Source organism: Phaseolus vulgaris, chromosome 11 (genome assembly GCF_051622355.1).
Source record: "Phaseolus vulgaris cultivar YP4 chromosome 11, ASM5162235v1, whole genome shotgun sequence".
NCBI classification, from domain to species: Eukaryota; Viridiplantae; Streptophyta; class Magnoliopsida; order Fabales; family Fabaceae; genus Phaseolus; species Phaseolus vulgaris.
This window is the reverse complement of record NC_143508.1, coordinates 5,802,061-5,817,551: the sequence shown is the minus strand read 5'-3', so window position 1 is coordinate 5,817,551 and position 15,491 is coordinate 5,802,061. Positions and strand designations below refer to the sequence as shown.

Below are 15,491 nucleotides of genomic sequence, written 5' to 3'. Positions count from 1 at the left end.
CGTGGATTTTTAGTCAATGTTGTCAATAATAACACTTTAGCATTAATTTTCATTTTTGACCGACTCCAAACCTTAATATTGTTGTAGAGTAAGGTGCAACCTTATTTCTTTCCTTCTAGTATTTCTCTAATATAAGAGTTTTGGATATCATCATTTATTTTCTTTGAAAAAATTAAAAGGCTCCAAACAAACGTATATTATGTTCTCCAACAATTTTCAACATTTTAAAAGTTGATTCTTAATTAATTAAATTATAATACATACCATATATATCGGTTTGTCTTTTGTTTGACAATTTTAGATTCTCCTTCCATTTCTTTGCTAACAAATGAATCTATTATTGTTTTTTTTTATGCACCATGAGATCTCAATTTTCTACTTCTTCCAAAATCACCATGATCTTTTTCTTCCCATGACTTTGACAAACATTTGGCTACAACCATATGTGAAAGATTTTGTGCAATCATTCACATTTTATTCCAACAAGATGATGTTTGATTCTCTTTTTTTATCAGCCATATGATGTTTGATTCTTGCAATCTATACAAACAAACTTGAGAACAAAATTTATATTTCATAAGATGTCTACGTTGAGAGAGAATTTTCATATTGTCTTTTATTAACTCTTTTAAAATCATAGAACGCAAATAAATGACAACCAAATAGTACACAGAAAGAATACATGAACCAAAAGTGAGTGATCTATCTTACCAGCAATATGATAACAGCCATCATGACATATTAATTATACTAAAAAAAGTATTATGATTTTTAACATTTTTTACATATTTTATAGATATGTTTATATGAACTCAATTAAAACATTTAAGTATGTCATATAATTTTAATACTTATTTATTTCAATTATATATATATATGAAAATATGGAAAGAAAAAGCTGTGGTTTAAATAGTTAATATTATTCCCGTTTTATAAAATTTTCATAAAATTTGGAGGCGGTTGACTTAAAAAAAAAATCTTTTATACTCTTAGAAATTTAAAACTAACCAAGAAACAAAGTTTCTTATAAAATAGTTTTGGAATTTTTTTAGATAATATCATTATTGTTTCTTTTAAATTTCAAAGTTGACACAATTATTTAAGAATTTAAATGCAGTTTTCCCTATACTCAACTAGAAAAAAAATTAAGAACATATGAATATTTGCGTAAATTTATTACTTTATAGTGAAAAATTACAAAAACGTTTCTTGTGAATTCGCGAATTTTTAAGAAAAAAATGATGTATGAAAAGGTTTATTGTGGATGGAAATGGAAATCCAGTGGGAAAGAAAAATTTGTTTAAGTTTTGCACAGCAGTGGATAGAAAATTGTAGAAGAAAAGGGCATAGGTGTTGGTGATTTGAAAATGGATGAAAATTTAGAAAAGCAGAAGAACAGTGATGTAACTGTGTATGCTAAGTTATCGAAAAAGGGCATGAGTGCATGATGAAGGTTAGTAGCAGAAAGAAAATTTCTTATCGATGAAGAAACGACATTGATATATACATTTCTCATCATGTCATTTTTGCATTTCATTCCCTACTCACTCACCCCAATCTGAGTGCGACTCAGGCCCACTTACAAAAAGAATGTGTTGTTTTTCACTCTAACCAAATTTGGGGTCTCTGCACCCATAAAAAAGGACCTCGTCATAGATAAAGCAAGGGAAAAATAGACAAAAGAAACACGTTAATTAATCAGCACCCCTCAAATCTGAAACTATTAATTATTGAACCATTAAAGCTAAGAGGCAACTAGAAGATTTTCTCTTGCGACTTAAAAAGATTTTCATGATAAAAAAGTTGGATAAACACAGCATTTCATGCATTCAACTCATAATGTTGGTGCTGTGCCCAAAAAGGATCTGACCACAACTTTAAACCTTCATTTTACTCTATTGTGCTCAGCTTATCAAAAAGTAAACCAATTAAAGAATAGCACCAATTATATATAACTAATGCATTATATATGACAATTTTGCAAACTTTCTTTCCCCTTTCATGCTTTCTTTCTCAATTACTTGTCTCATCTTTTCTTTAATTACTCCACTTGCCGCATCCTTTGCAAATTCTCATTCCAAAATATCTGACATATTAGTGGCTGACTCAATGGCTGTGTTTCATTAGCAGACGCAAAATGATGGGATCATGGGAGTGAAAATTCATGTATATCTAAACGCAATGCATTTTTGTTTGACTACTACTGTTTCTAAAACTATTCTTTAATTAAAAACTTATAAAATATCAGTAACTGATATCATAAATGCATACTAAATTTGCTGAAAAACTTCTCACTTCAATTATCTAATAAGTAAAGGTTTTGCTTTACAAATACTACTTTACTCGTTTAATTGCTGCTAGTTTTATGTAATCTGGGATCTTATTTTCAATTGTTTAAGCAAAGAACTCATTTTCAGGAAGCTAAACTTCAGAGAAAAGTGTCCAATGATTGAATGGCCTTCATTTTGTAGCATGCATTTAAAACTGCAAATGTATATTAACAGTGTAGGGTTGGTTTAACTTAACTTTATTAGGAGTAGTTCGTTTTTTATGAAGCATGCAGATGAGTAGAAAGCTTAGGATCTTGAAGCAATTAGGCTTTTTAAGTGTATTTGGTTATTATTCGAGCATTAAATTAAGTGATAAAGGTTTTGGAAGATGTGAATCTGTGAGGTAGATGGTTAAGCTTAAAAATGTGTTTGTTTGATTATGTAAGCGGATTCCACCATGAGGCAGGAATAGACAGTGATTAGCAATGTTGGCACACACACGCATAGGAACAGTATGATGAAAACTTTGTTTTTAAAATTTGCCTTCCATGCATGGGAGCCACTAAGCCCTTTTGATGAAGAAATTTACAGACCAAGCCATTAAAAAAAGAAGCTTATAGGTTAAGAAACTTCGTCCACTAAAAACCCTAAAAATAAATAAAACAAAAAGAGATGAGAATGAGGGAATAAGCGCAAAGTAAAGAAATTAAAGCCTCTTCATGCTTTCCTTCCTCCACCCTCCTCCTCTTTAATGCTCTTTTTCCCTTTCTTTCTCCTCTCTGGTATTCCCTTGGTGTGATTCTCCACCATCTCCCTAAAGAGCCATCAAACTTTATAAAAGAAAAACATAAAAGCATTTGAACACCATGGTTTTCTCCTCTATTCCAGTCTTTGTAGATCCTCCCAATTGGCAGCAGGTAAGGTTTTCCTCAATTTTCAGCCACAGCTTCTGAACCCTAAAAAGAAAGTAAAAAAATAATAATTGCAAAAGATAATTATTCCTATTCCCTGTAATATCTCCCTGAATATACCAGATTTTGTTTTCATCATACTATTTTCCCCTCTCCTCCTCCTTTTTAATTGCTTTTGTTGATCTGTTGTTGCAGCAACAGAACCATCCTCAAGCCAATGGCAGTGATAACACTCAGCTTCTTCCACCTTTGCCACCACAGCAGACTCATGTGGGAGGTTCCGTGGGATCAATCAGACCAGGTTCTATGGCTGATCGAGCTAGGCTAGCTAAGATACCTCCTCCTGAAGCAGCTCTCAAGTGTCCACGTTGTGAATCCACCAACACTAAATTTTGCTATTTCAACAACTATAGCCTCTCTCAACCACGCCACTTCTGCAAGACTTGTAGGCGTTATTGGACAAGAGGGGGTGCTCTAAGAAACGTTCCTGTGGGTGGAGGCTGCCGTAGGAACAAGAAGAACAAAAGGAGTCGCTCTAAGTCTCCGGCATCATCTGAGAAACAAACACTCTCTGCTTCTTCTGGTGCACTCCCTTCTGCTGGAAACACTCACGAGCTTATAAACCAGTTGCCACAACCACCGAACCTTCCCTTCATGGCATCCCTCCAGAACCTCAACCTCAACCGTTATGCTGTTGGAAACATGGGTCTCGGCTTGCGTGAGATTCACGGACAGAACGATCACATGGGGTTTCAAATTGGTGGCAGCGGTAATTCCTCTGCTGGTGGAGGAATGGATCAGTGGCGCTTGCAGCAGATTCCTTTCTTGAATGGTTTTGAATCAGCTTCAGCTGGTTCATACCATTTTCAAAACGAAAGTATTGAAACACCTTCTGGGTTGGTTGGAGATTTAGCAACGAATTCTAGGGTTTCTCAGATTCCATCGGTTAAAATGGAAGAAAGTGGAGCTTTAAATTTGTCAAGAACACCACTGAACGTCTCAGAAAATAACCACTACTATTCATGGACTGATATGTCAGGTCTTTCCTCTTCTTCTGCTAGTCATCTCTTGTAACTTTGACCATATGAGCATATATATATATACACATATATATGGTCAATAACCCCATCATCCCAATTGAACTTCTTTGCTTGAATAGTTAACTACTTCGAAACGATCTCACACCCTCCTTGATGGATCAGAGAAAATCTCAAACGATTTGGATGTTCCACTGAACACCTTGCCTTGACTTCATTCCAAGTTCCACTATCATCAGTTGACAGAAATTAACGCAGACATGGTAGAATTGATATCCTCTTCTTTGTAATTTCAATTCCGGTCATTGATTTATGTTTAAGTTTTTGTTTTGTTTTTCGTCCAGTCGAGTATTTTATGTACTATATACATGGGCTTGCTTTAATTGTATAACTGTGTGTGCATGTAATGTTTTATGTTTCTTTCTGCTATCTGACACGTTGTGACCTCATTTGCGTACAAAACTTTCTCTCAAGTAATTTACTTCACACCTTCTGCCAGCTACACATCGCGCTAGTTAGCTCACCACTTTCTTCTTTTTTATAAGCGCTAGTTAACTCAGCACCACCACACTAGTTTTCACCCACATAAGATTCGGCTAACAGGATCTAGCACACATATCAGAGAAGAAGAAAAGTGATTTTATAGTACTAAAGAATGTGCCACCCGCGTTAGCTTAAGCCAAACTAGTATATCTCGGGATGAATTTATTTAAATTTCATGCTAGAGCATGCTAGAGCTAGCACTTTATTTTGCTATCTTGCAGACTTTATACAAGTTTTTTTATTTTCTCAATTTGTGAAACATTCTTAACGCAAAGCAGTAGCATGCATACATATCCCATCCTGCATGCTAGTGTTTGTGATACGAATGTTCGTCATGCATCTTGGAATGGACATATAGCAGTAGCTTACACAAGTTGGATAATTGAAGGTAAAAGACCTAAGCTTCTGACACTATGTAGAGATGATTTATCGTAGGTAACTCTTTCCTTCTTACTCAGTTTTTTTTTTTCCTTTTCTTTTCTCTTTAGTCAATGAGTGTGAGCACTTTAGCAAGCTTTTGTCAGTGCCCAGAAGCTGGAGTTAAGTTCTACTCACCCTCACTCCTTCCACAGTGTCAAATTCTTGGAAACTTGAGTGCGACAGTTATTTAATGTCCACAGAGCTAGCCTTACTTTTCCTCAATCGTGGTAAATTTTGTTTCCGACAAAGCTCTTTGTGACGTACTTTTAGCATAATAGAATTGGGTAAAAAAATTCACTAAGATCCTTTTCGTGTTAATAATTAACGTGATGATACATGCCGCAAGAGCGAAAGATGTATATACAAGATCATTACAATAGAACTTTTAAGGCATTGTTTAAACAGGTTTTGGTTGATTTAATTTTTGTCTATTTCTTTCTTTATCGTGAGATTGTTATATCAATTACTAACGTGGAAGTGTTTAAGTCTTTTTTTTCCACATACACAACTTCTGTCCATTTCTGTCCTGGGATTCGACACTCTTAAGATAAATTTCTCATGTGTTAATTTTAAATTACAAGACATGAAAATACATAGGAATGAACTCAAACAAGTAATTTGGTTACATATAACAAGATGAACGTTTGTGAAGTGATTTTGTATACACTACACATGCATCAGTGAAGGATCAAACATAAGATGTTGTAATAATGGGATTATATTCATAAGATGGGACGTGCACGTTTGTTTTGATTTGAGGTTGAAAGTGGAAGCCAAATGTAAGGATTGTAAGAAGACGCCAAAATCTCACTCAAAATCATGCAATTCTATATTCGACCAAACTGGCCTGGGTGACTGTTCTAGAACTTCTTCGGCAGAATAATGCAAGATACATAACATTGATTGTTAATTATGAAACTCCTTTTGGGTCATGTTAATTATGCACTTGAATACGAAAGGAAAAGGAAAGAGATTGTTATGGTCAAAATAAGTGTGACCTTTTTCTACGTGTTGGGGTCACACTTCTCATTATCCTACATGACTCTTTGGAATTAAGTTGAACAAACACAGTCCATTCCAACAAAGATCTCCCTCCACTAATAATTACAAACTTTATTGTTCTTATCCCACCATGAATTAAATGAATTATCTACTAATAATAATAAAAAAGTGGCATCATTGTGGTGATGATAGCTTTTGTAAGGACCAATGCATGGTACCTTTCAAGAACCAAAAAAGCAACAAAAGACTAACACAGACAAAAGCTCTCACCGTGTCTTTGGACGTAGGCAGCAAATGGTCACCCAGATTCCAAAAATGTCGGTGCGTGTTGGTCTCAAAGAAGAAACATTTCGCGAGAGTTAAAGGGAAAGAAGGTAAGGGCAGTGTGGGCTAAATCTGCAGAGTTTCTCTGCTATGGTACGAATGAGGGGCTCAGAAATTGATGCATGCTTCATGAATGGTGTGGGAACTGCATGCCCCTCTGTGACTTTGTCTTTCAACAGTGTTTACAACCATAATTGCTCAAACTTTCAACCTTGATCCTTCGTAAACATACCTTATCTATATGTGTGCCAATCCTTCCTAATCATGCTTCCTTTGTCTTACTTTACTTTCCCTCTCTCTTCATTACCTTCTATCATTTGCATCTTCTTATTCCTTTTCCTCTTCGCCTTCGCCTTCTTCTGTTTCTGTGTTTTCTTCCCTTCCTTTTTCTTTTTACTCATGCGTGGGGACCTCTCCACTTATCCATGCCAGAGACCGTTACCAACTTTACTGAGTATATAAATATATATATATATATATATAATCAGCTCCTAAGTAAGAAAGAATTCAAAACTGAAGTGAAAGTTTATATACCATGTCTGCATCAATCTTGCAAACTTACCTAAATACCATATATAGTACGAAGGTATATCATATTTAAATATCTTGATGCATGCATTATTGAAATGTCGGTGTCAGAGGGAACAATGGAAGTAAATATGTTAGAATAAATTAATATTTTCTAATTGTTTTCTGAATAGAACATTTATGCTAGAAACACCAATGTTAATTCAAGATGTGCTTTTGCAGAGGTAAAATTTGTTTGTGAATACTTTCTTTTTTGGTTTAATATTGCAAAATACTTAGACCTTTGATCTTCTTAAGAAATATTTTGCGGATGCAGAGATGTGAATGAAAGTATTTTGATATATAATTAACATGGAAAACCATAAGATGTGAATGAAATGCAGAAGCATGCAGGAAGCAGCACTTTTGAGAGAAACAAAATGGGAGAGCATCAAATTTTATTCCTGAAGACGAATCCCTCAAAAGCCGAAAGCTGCACCAAACCTAAGGAAAACGACATGGAAATAATTGGGAAAGTAGAAGGTTCAATTTGGTGGATTTCAGAACTAAATTCATGGCTGCAAATGGTCAAAATGAAGCGTGACATTTTTATTACAAAAATTATCCATGGGAGTGAAGAATCAATTGGGGCAGTTGTAGTAATCCAAGTAAATCTAAGTGCTTGAATTGCGGAAATATATAAATATATATGAAAAATCCACACCTATTACTTCATTTTACATCCCACTAAATATTAATATTTTAATCATTTTCAATTTTTTTAATTTTAAAAATTATTTTAACATTTTATATTTTGTCTAATATTTTATTAAAGACATTTTTTATTTTTTATTTTTTAGTATGGATCTTCTCCTATGTGGGTAAGAAGTTATGAAAAAAAAATGTATGCGGAAGCAACTAATCAACTCCAAAAAATAATTTAAAGTGATTTGATCTCCAATATATAACTTATGTCCACGGACAACTAAATATATTTTCATTCTTTTTATTATAATTTTATTATACACACAAAGATCTCTTAGATACAAATTATAAAAGAAACACAATAATTAAGCTCACACACTAAAACATAGTGTCTAATCAGTCAAATATATCTAGTCAACCCAACCTAATTGGTCTTGACTTCACATTTAATAAGAAAGTTCTTGTAGATAAAATCAGGACCATACATTGGATTCTCTTTTCATCTTATAATTATACGACAAACATTAATGGACTGAGATTTTCCATGAGATAACAGTATGGTAACTTGGCTGAAGAATCCAAATTCAAAAAATATTGTGGTCTTGCCCATCACTAATCAAATATCAGAATCTGTTTGGGTGAGTATGGATTGGATTTTAAAGGTCCAAACCAAATCCAGCTCAAAAGGATTGGATTTTAAATCCAAATTTATATTAAAAAAAACAATTTAATCTTTTAAATAAGTTTTAGAAACCGGTTTTAAAATTGGTATTCTTATTATATAGTGAAATTTATGTAAGAATATTAAGCTGTCTAAATCATACATCAGGTTTGATTTAAGGAAAAGTGTGGGAAAATTTAATTAGATGCCTTCGAATGATAAGAAAAGAGAGAAGGAATACTAATATCGTGGCATCAGTAAATATAGATTATTTTAAAATATTTGAAAAATAAAAATCTAGAATATTAACAATTTTAATGGTTTGAAGCAGTCACATGATGTTATGAAATTGAAAATCGCAGCAGCTCACATAGACAACGTGTCAAAATGTGGTTGATAGTAAGTCCAATTCATACACTATGGATTTTTTTTGTAGAGCCTAACGATTTGCTTAGAATCTTATAACATTAGAATAATATTTAACAAGGAATGTGATATTTTATAATTGTTCTTTTCAGTTAACTTAAATATTATCTTAGTTCCCTTTATAAAATATTATTGGGTTAAATATGTATTTCATGAAATTAGTTTTGTCTGCATTCAAATACTTATAGTAGGAAAATAATTAACATACATCCTTTTTTTATGTGAAGTAATTATTAGTTTGATTACATACTTATAACTACTTCCAATCCAATGCGTTGATAAATAAAATCTCAAATTGAAACAATTTCATGTACCAAATAACATATTTCAAATATTTTCATACTACAAACATTTAAATAGTCTAAAATTGTTCTAAAATTTGGACCTGAAAAAAAAAACCAATTTCTGGTTAAACATATACCCTTAAGAGTATGTTCTTCCAAACACTAAAGATTTAAAACCTAACTTGTGCCAAAATTCAAACTACTTTATTATTAGCGATTATTTTATCCCAAACAAAAGATTGAATCCGATACATGACAAAGAAACATGTGCCCTTCAGGCTTTACCATATGGACAAGACATGCACGTGTCTGAGGGAACTTGCCACTTCCTGTTCATTAAAATTAGCATCTAAAATGTTTCGATGTCAGTAGCTAGGATGCCTGTGATAGGAACTAAAAAGAACCATTTTCATGGCAGGGGAAAAGCCTAATCGATGAAACCCTTCCTTTTAGAAGGCCCTTCCACAGGCCTCAAGGCCTCAACTGAATCCTCATGTCTAACCTGTCCCGATTCATATATATATATAATCTTACTTTTCTAATAAACAAAAAATACTCATAATTTAAATGTCTCATGAACACGTTCTGGTATCTTTTATTTCAACTTTTTTATTTAAAAGGAGTTGGAATGACAAGAATTCAATTTCAAAAGCACTTGGTCATAGTGACTACCATTTTCAAAAGCTTACATTGCTAGATAAAAAAAATACATGAATGACTTTGAGACTTTTATAACATCATTTGATGCAGTAGGAATAAACAAAACATCTCTTCATTAAAATCTGAGGATGATTAGAATATAGTACATGTTACAATTATACACTTTCCATGTCAGGCGCACCTTGCCCATTTGCTTCAATTTCTTCTTACGCCGCTTTCATAATCCTTTTGCATTACATCTCTGAATATCACACAAACAAACAAATAACTTATGGAGTAGGAAGTGATCTTCCACCCTTTCCTCCAAGCAGATGCTTTTTTCAACACTTTAAACAGAACAAAGGGACAAAATGAACGGAGTATAACAAGGCATCTTACGAATCATCTGGGTTAGTAATCAAAGGAAGTTGGGTTTCCTCGTTCAGAGCTTGAGTTTCAGTTTGTGTTGGAACTTCCTGCTGTTGCTCAAGTAACCTGCTCATACGCTCTAGTAATTGTGCAGCCTTTCTTTTGCCTCTGTCTGTACCATTTTGAGCCAACTCCAACAGTGGACCCATCACCCCCAGCTCTTGAGCCTGTGCAAGATATTGTTGATCTCCAGAACAAAGATGAACTAAAACAGCAGCTGCATTCTCTTTGTTCCTTGGGGAACCATTCCCAATAAACTCTACTAAAACTGGCACTGCCTCTGCAGCTCTAATGGTAGCCTTCCCGTCAGGATGGCTAGCCAGTATTGCCAAAATAGCTAATGCTTCATCTACCATTCCCCCACTAGGTTCAGTCAGCAGTCGCATCAGTGTGGGGATAACCCCAGCCCGCACTGCCTTCCCCTTGTTGCCCTGGTAAATGCACAAATTGAAGAGAGCTGTTGCAGCATCTTTCTTACCCCTTTGGGTACCCTCACTCAGCAGTATCACTAGTGGAGGTATGGCTCCTGAAGATCCAATAGTAACCTTGTTTTCATCTATAACTGAAAGGCTGAAAAGTGTTGCTGCAGCATTTTCCCGTGCTTCCATGCTTCCCTTCTTCAGCACATGAACTATACCTGGAACTGCTCCTGAAGAGACGATGCTTCCTTTGTTATTTTCATATATGGAAAGATTCAGAAGCGCTGTCACAGCATGTTCTTGAGTGCGAGAGTCAGGCACAGACAAGAGACCAACGAGGAGAGGAATTGCACCAGCTTCAGCAATGGCAACACGGTTATCTGCATTACGCTTTGCAAGAAGGCGGATCTCACCAGCAGCTGATCTCTGGTCTTCAGGACTGCCAGATGTGAGCTTTTGCAGAAGCCCGTCGATCTTACTTCGCTCAGCAGGTGAGTAGGCTGATGCTGATTTACTAGGTTGTGAACTGCTGGGTCGTTTTGGTGGCTCTATGCCATTGGCTTCACACCATTGTGCTATGAGACTTCGTAAGACATAGTTGGGTGTGAGAACGGTGCTAGTGAGAGTCTGCCGTGTTTTGGGGCATGTCCTATGCCCTGCTTGCAACCATTTCTCAATACAAGAACGCTCATAAGTCTGCAAATGAGAACTGGAATGTATGAGTGGGTAATGTAACATTATAAGTGAAACAACTCAATCGCAGGGGTAAAATGTCAATAGAGTTTAACAGGAATCAGCGTGTGGCAAATGTATTTCATGGATCAAGTAGAAGTGTGTGATCAAGAAAAGCTTTCAGTTTCTATAGCAAGTTTCGAAATTCAATCAAGATGCATTTTAAAAAAAAATCCATGAACATGTAAAACAATTGTACATGTTGCAATATGTCTGAAGCTCGATAGCCTCACAGAATTTTAAAATAACGTAGGGACAATGAATTTTTCTTTTCCGTCTTTCTTTCTCATAACATGACCCTCTCATGTTAGTGAACAAAATTAGACGACCCTCCTCCAGAAATAAATAGATATCTTAATAAAATTGTACTAGAACACGATTCCTTTTGTGACATTTTTACATTCAAGCACACCTAAAAGGATGATCCGATATTTTAGTTTGCCAAGTCAAGCAAGTATGATGATGGCCAACTATACAATATTTGCAACTTAGCTTCCACGGAGCATCATATAGTGCACATACCTGTCCGGTTGAAACGATGACAGGATCCTTCATTAATTCCAGGGAAATTGGACATCGAAAATCTTCAGGGATAACAGGAGCCTGATGACTCTTTTCATTTGTCCCGACTCCATAGACCTTTGCAAAAATGCCTTTTCCTCCTAAATTATCATCCTTAACTATATTTTCTGTTTGCACGTAATCCTTTATCTTCTTCAGTAACATCGCTATTTTCTCGATGCGTGCCCCAGGATCTCCACCGCTTGATACCATCTCATGCAAAGCAAGTGATTCTTGCGTAAGATCAGCTATTCCCATCAGTTGCAATTTTTCAGCTAATCGACTTAGAACAGATGGATCTGTAGCTGCATCACTGCTGTTGTCGTAGAGGGACAACATATCCTCATACAACCTAACATCTGGTTCGTCAACCCTCCCTTTAGCTCTTCTGAACTGGGCAAGAACCAGCTCAACCTGAAAGTATTGGGAAAATTAAACAAGAATGTGTAAATAGCAAAAGAAATATACATAAAGAAGCTCCACAGTGGTGCAGTATACATTCTAATCTCAAAAGCTAACTAGAAGAAAGGTTCAATAGATCAAATTTATCTTCTTGAAAAATGATAATGGTTGAGTAAGATCACTGTCAGGACTTTAGCACAAGAGGAGGGTCAAACCCAAAGACTAGTTCTTTAAGTGGAAGAGTCTCAAAGTTTAAGTATCACATCAAGTACCTTATCCTACTCAACGTGGGACTCCTAACAATCACTGTGTTGCATACATACAATAGATTATATATATTATTGAAATATTTATACCTGCTCTTTAACTTCATCTGATATATCAAGTTCATCATAGGAAATACCACCCAATGATTGTTCCAACCGAGCTGTCACCTCGTAGAATTTATTCATAATACCATCCCGCTCAAGGACCTGCAAAATAGGAGTAAAGACAACTGAATAAACATCTAAGGAGCCGAAGTCATTTCAATGGAAGCATGTTTCCATAATGCTTTCTTTCTCCAATCATATCATTCAACCCAAAAGTGTAGGAGGTCCCATTTACAAGAGAAGCAGGGCTGCCAGAGCAACCACAGGTAGCAACAAGAATACACAAATGCCTCCTATAAAACTGTAAGTGAACTACGGTGATCATTTAAACACAAAATTAATACAATACTAACAAATATTAAGTAAACATTATTATTTAGAATTTTAGATTTTTAAATAGAACTAATATTGTAAGTTGCTAATTTTTTTTCCTGTCGCATATAACCAAATTAGTTTGACTACTTCAAAGTCTCACAAACACAATATATAATAAAATCAGAAGCACGGAAAGTGTTTTTATGATAATTTATCTAAGAATTTTGTACAGTATAAAAAAAATACCCTTTGCCTACCACAGCCTTTTAACTTTTTTCTGTAAAGCTCAGCACAACAGATATAGGTTATCCAAACAAAATGGTCCAAATATTCGGATCATGTAGTAGTATTACCAAACGCTACAAACAAACCAAAGTAAAAGTCCGACTTCGAAATCCATGGTAATTTCAATAAAGAGGTTTTAAAGTATAAGTGCCTGCCGTACATAATCCGCAGTATATATTAGCTTCTTGTCTTGTCAGCCATAGAAATCAAACATCACCATTCAAATGTGTGGCACACTAAATCAACAAGTACAGCCGGCTCAAAAGAGGAATGCTCAAAGTTTGTGCAACCCTATATCTTTAAATTTCCCATGTAAGCTAGGAAAGTATCTCAACCATACGAAGAAAACGCATAAAAAAGTTATTCAAATTCATATTGAAAGCTTGTTTAACAATCGGAAATAAAAGGAATGGGATTCTTGTCGTTGACATCCACATCAAGGTGCAGCCACAAATCGAAAAACCTATCAGGAAACCAGCACTAAAAATTATCCAAGGTCTTGAACAGTTGTAGCCAAGATCCATCCGCCACAGCGATTTTAGCCGCATTAATCCGCAATTTCCAGCAATATCAAGAATCTCAAACCACGACCATGAATTAAAACCTTTGTTACAGGCTTGCAGTTTCAGGAAACAAAAAAAAAACAGTATACCAGCTATGAGCTTTCTTTGCTTAATTTTCACATACCATAGAATCAAACATCCTCAAAACTCAATTCACACAGAACCAGCACAATAGTGCGATAAAAAAAACATCACATAAAAGAGACACGATTAAAAAAAAGATTAAAAAACCAAAAAAAAATCAGACAAACTTAACATGAACTCAGTGTAGCTTGAAAATCGCTACTGCCAATACTACTCAACAGAAAGCAGAAACAGAAGAGTAATGAAACAACAATATAGAGCAAGAAACAAACCAAGTAAAGCTTGCTGCCTTCGCTTCCAAATCTGAGAAGTTCCCTGGCGGATTCAAGAGCTTCCTTGAAGGCGAGGACGGCTTTGGAAGTGTCCTTGGGGATCGGGTCTTTCATGTCCCTAATTTCCTCGAACATCGGGATCAGCAGCTTCAACCTCCGCGCCAAGTTGCAGTACTCCTTCTTCACCGGAGGCCTGTACTCCGAGATGCTCGCTACCTCGTTCACCAACTCAATCACCTTGCTCGCTACCTCGCTCACCAACTCAATCACCTTGCTCACGTTCTCGCCCTCCATGGCCGCGCGTCTCGGAGACAAGCAGATCCCGCTCTTCACCGCCGTTTAGTGGAAAACCCTCGCCGATTGCCGGAGATCGAAGTCGCAACTCATAGTCCCTCGTCAACGACACGAATTTCCCAGACACTGCAGTTTTAAGAGATAGAGAGAAAAACGCGTCATGACGCTCTTCTTCTTATCTCTCGCGGCGCGGCTCCAGCTGAGTGGACTGAATGACCATGTTCGGTATGGTAGTGGCTCGGCTCGGCTTGGGTAGTGCGCGCTGAACAAAACTTAAGGTTCTGTTAATTCAGTTTATCAAATTACGGTGTAACAGTGATTCTAAAATACCAGGATTTATACAACTACGACACCAGAACTAGTCTTTGACTGCGACGGTTGGTGACTGCTGGGTCAATTCTATGTTTTTACTCTCATTTCATTACACAAGTTGTACTTTTTTTAACTAAATAATAATGTAACTGTACCAAAATTATAATTTTTATTTTCATTTCGTTTTAATCTATTTTCTGGTATGGACGGGATCAAGATGACTGAGACTCGGTCTTTCTGACTGAGACTCCACGAACGGCTTGATCACACTTAACCATTAATGTTCAAATTAAGGTAAGTGAAACTAAATTATCATAAGTGTGATTCATTTCACTAATCAGACTTAATAAGGTAAGACTATTAAAATAATATAAATAGCGCACATTTTAAGAAGAAAGGTAGTACACACCCAAGTGTCGAAACCCTCTTTATGAAGTGTCGGAGTGTCTTTTGCAGGTATCTCCCCATTTGACATTCACTCGAGACTGGGAGCCGAAGGAGCAGCACAAAGACTAGAAGGATCACAGTGAAACCTTAGCAACCTATTCGAAAAAAGAAAGAATAAAAAGTCTTCAACCGTTCTCTATATCTCATATCCCTAACAGAAACAATCTATAATTCTTATTATTATTTAAAAAAATAACTTTGCTTACCCTAATTTTTATAATATTAGTTTTCAAATTTTAGAAGAGGTACAATTTTACTAATAAATTATGTTTATAT

General features: G+C 35.5%; 2 protein-coding genes across 5 annotated transcripts; one reads left to right on the top strand and one right to left on the bottom strand.

The window, feature by feature from the left end:
* The first annotated feature begins 2,906 nt into the window (after window positions 1–2,906).
* Window positions 2,907–4,680, top strand: LOC137820852 (dof zinc finger protein DOF3.6). Of its 3 annotated transcripts, XM_068625262.2 has the most exons (3): window positions 2,909–3,187; window positions 3,377–4,220; window positions 4,341–4,680. In XM_068625262.2, exons 1-3 carry the CDS (start codon window positions 3,137–3,139, stop codon window positions 4,373–4,375), a joined length of 930 nt encoding a protein of 309 aa, XP_068481363.1. In that variant the 5' UTR covers window positions 2,909–3,136; the 3' UTR covers window positions 4,376–4,680. The 3 variants fall into 3 exon arrangements, with proteins under 3 accessions (XP_068481439.1, XP_068481363.1, XP_068481274.1); XM_068625338.2 differs by having other exon boundaries at window positions 2,907–3,187; window positions 3,383–4,680; XM_068625173.2 differs by having other exon boundaries at window positions 2,918–3,187; window positions 3,377–4,680.
* A 5,166-nt stretch (window positions 4,681–9,846) lies between these two features.
* Window positions 9,847–14,752, bottom strand: LOC137820776 (U-box domain-containing protein 13). 2 transcript variants are annotated; one of them, XM_068625054.2, is made up of 5 exons: window positions 14,163–14,752; window positions 12,629–12,745; window positions 11,832–12,284; window positions 10,129–11,273; window positions 9,847–9,991 (listed from the first exon to the last, which is right to left on the bottom strand). In XM_068625054.2, the coding sequence occupies exons 1-5, from the start codon at window positions 14,454–14,456 to the stop codon at window positions 9,946–9,948; spliced, it is 2,055 nt and encodes a 684-aa protein (XP_068481155.2). In that variant the 5' UTR covers window positions 14,457–14,752; the 3' UTR covers window positions 9,847–9,945. The 2 variants fall into 2 exon arrangements, with proteins under 2 accessions (XP_068481155.2, XP_090153135.1); XM_090297009.1 differs by having other exon boundaries at window positions 9,966–11,273.
* Between the last annotated feature and the right edge of the window lie 739 nt (window positions 14,753–15,491).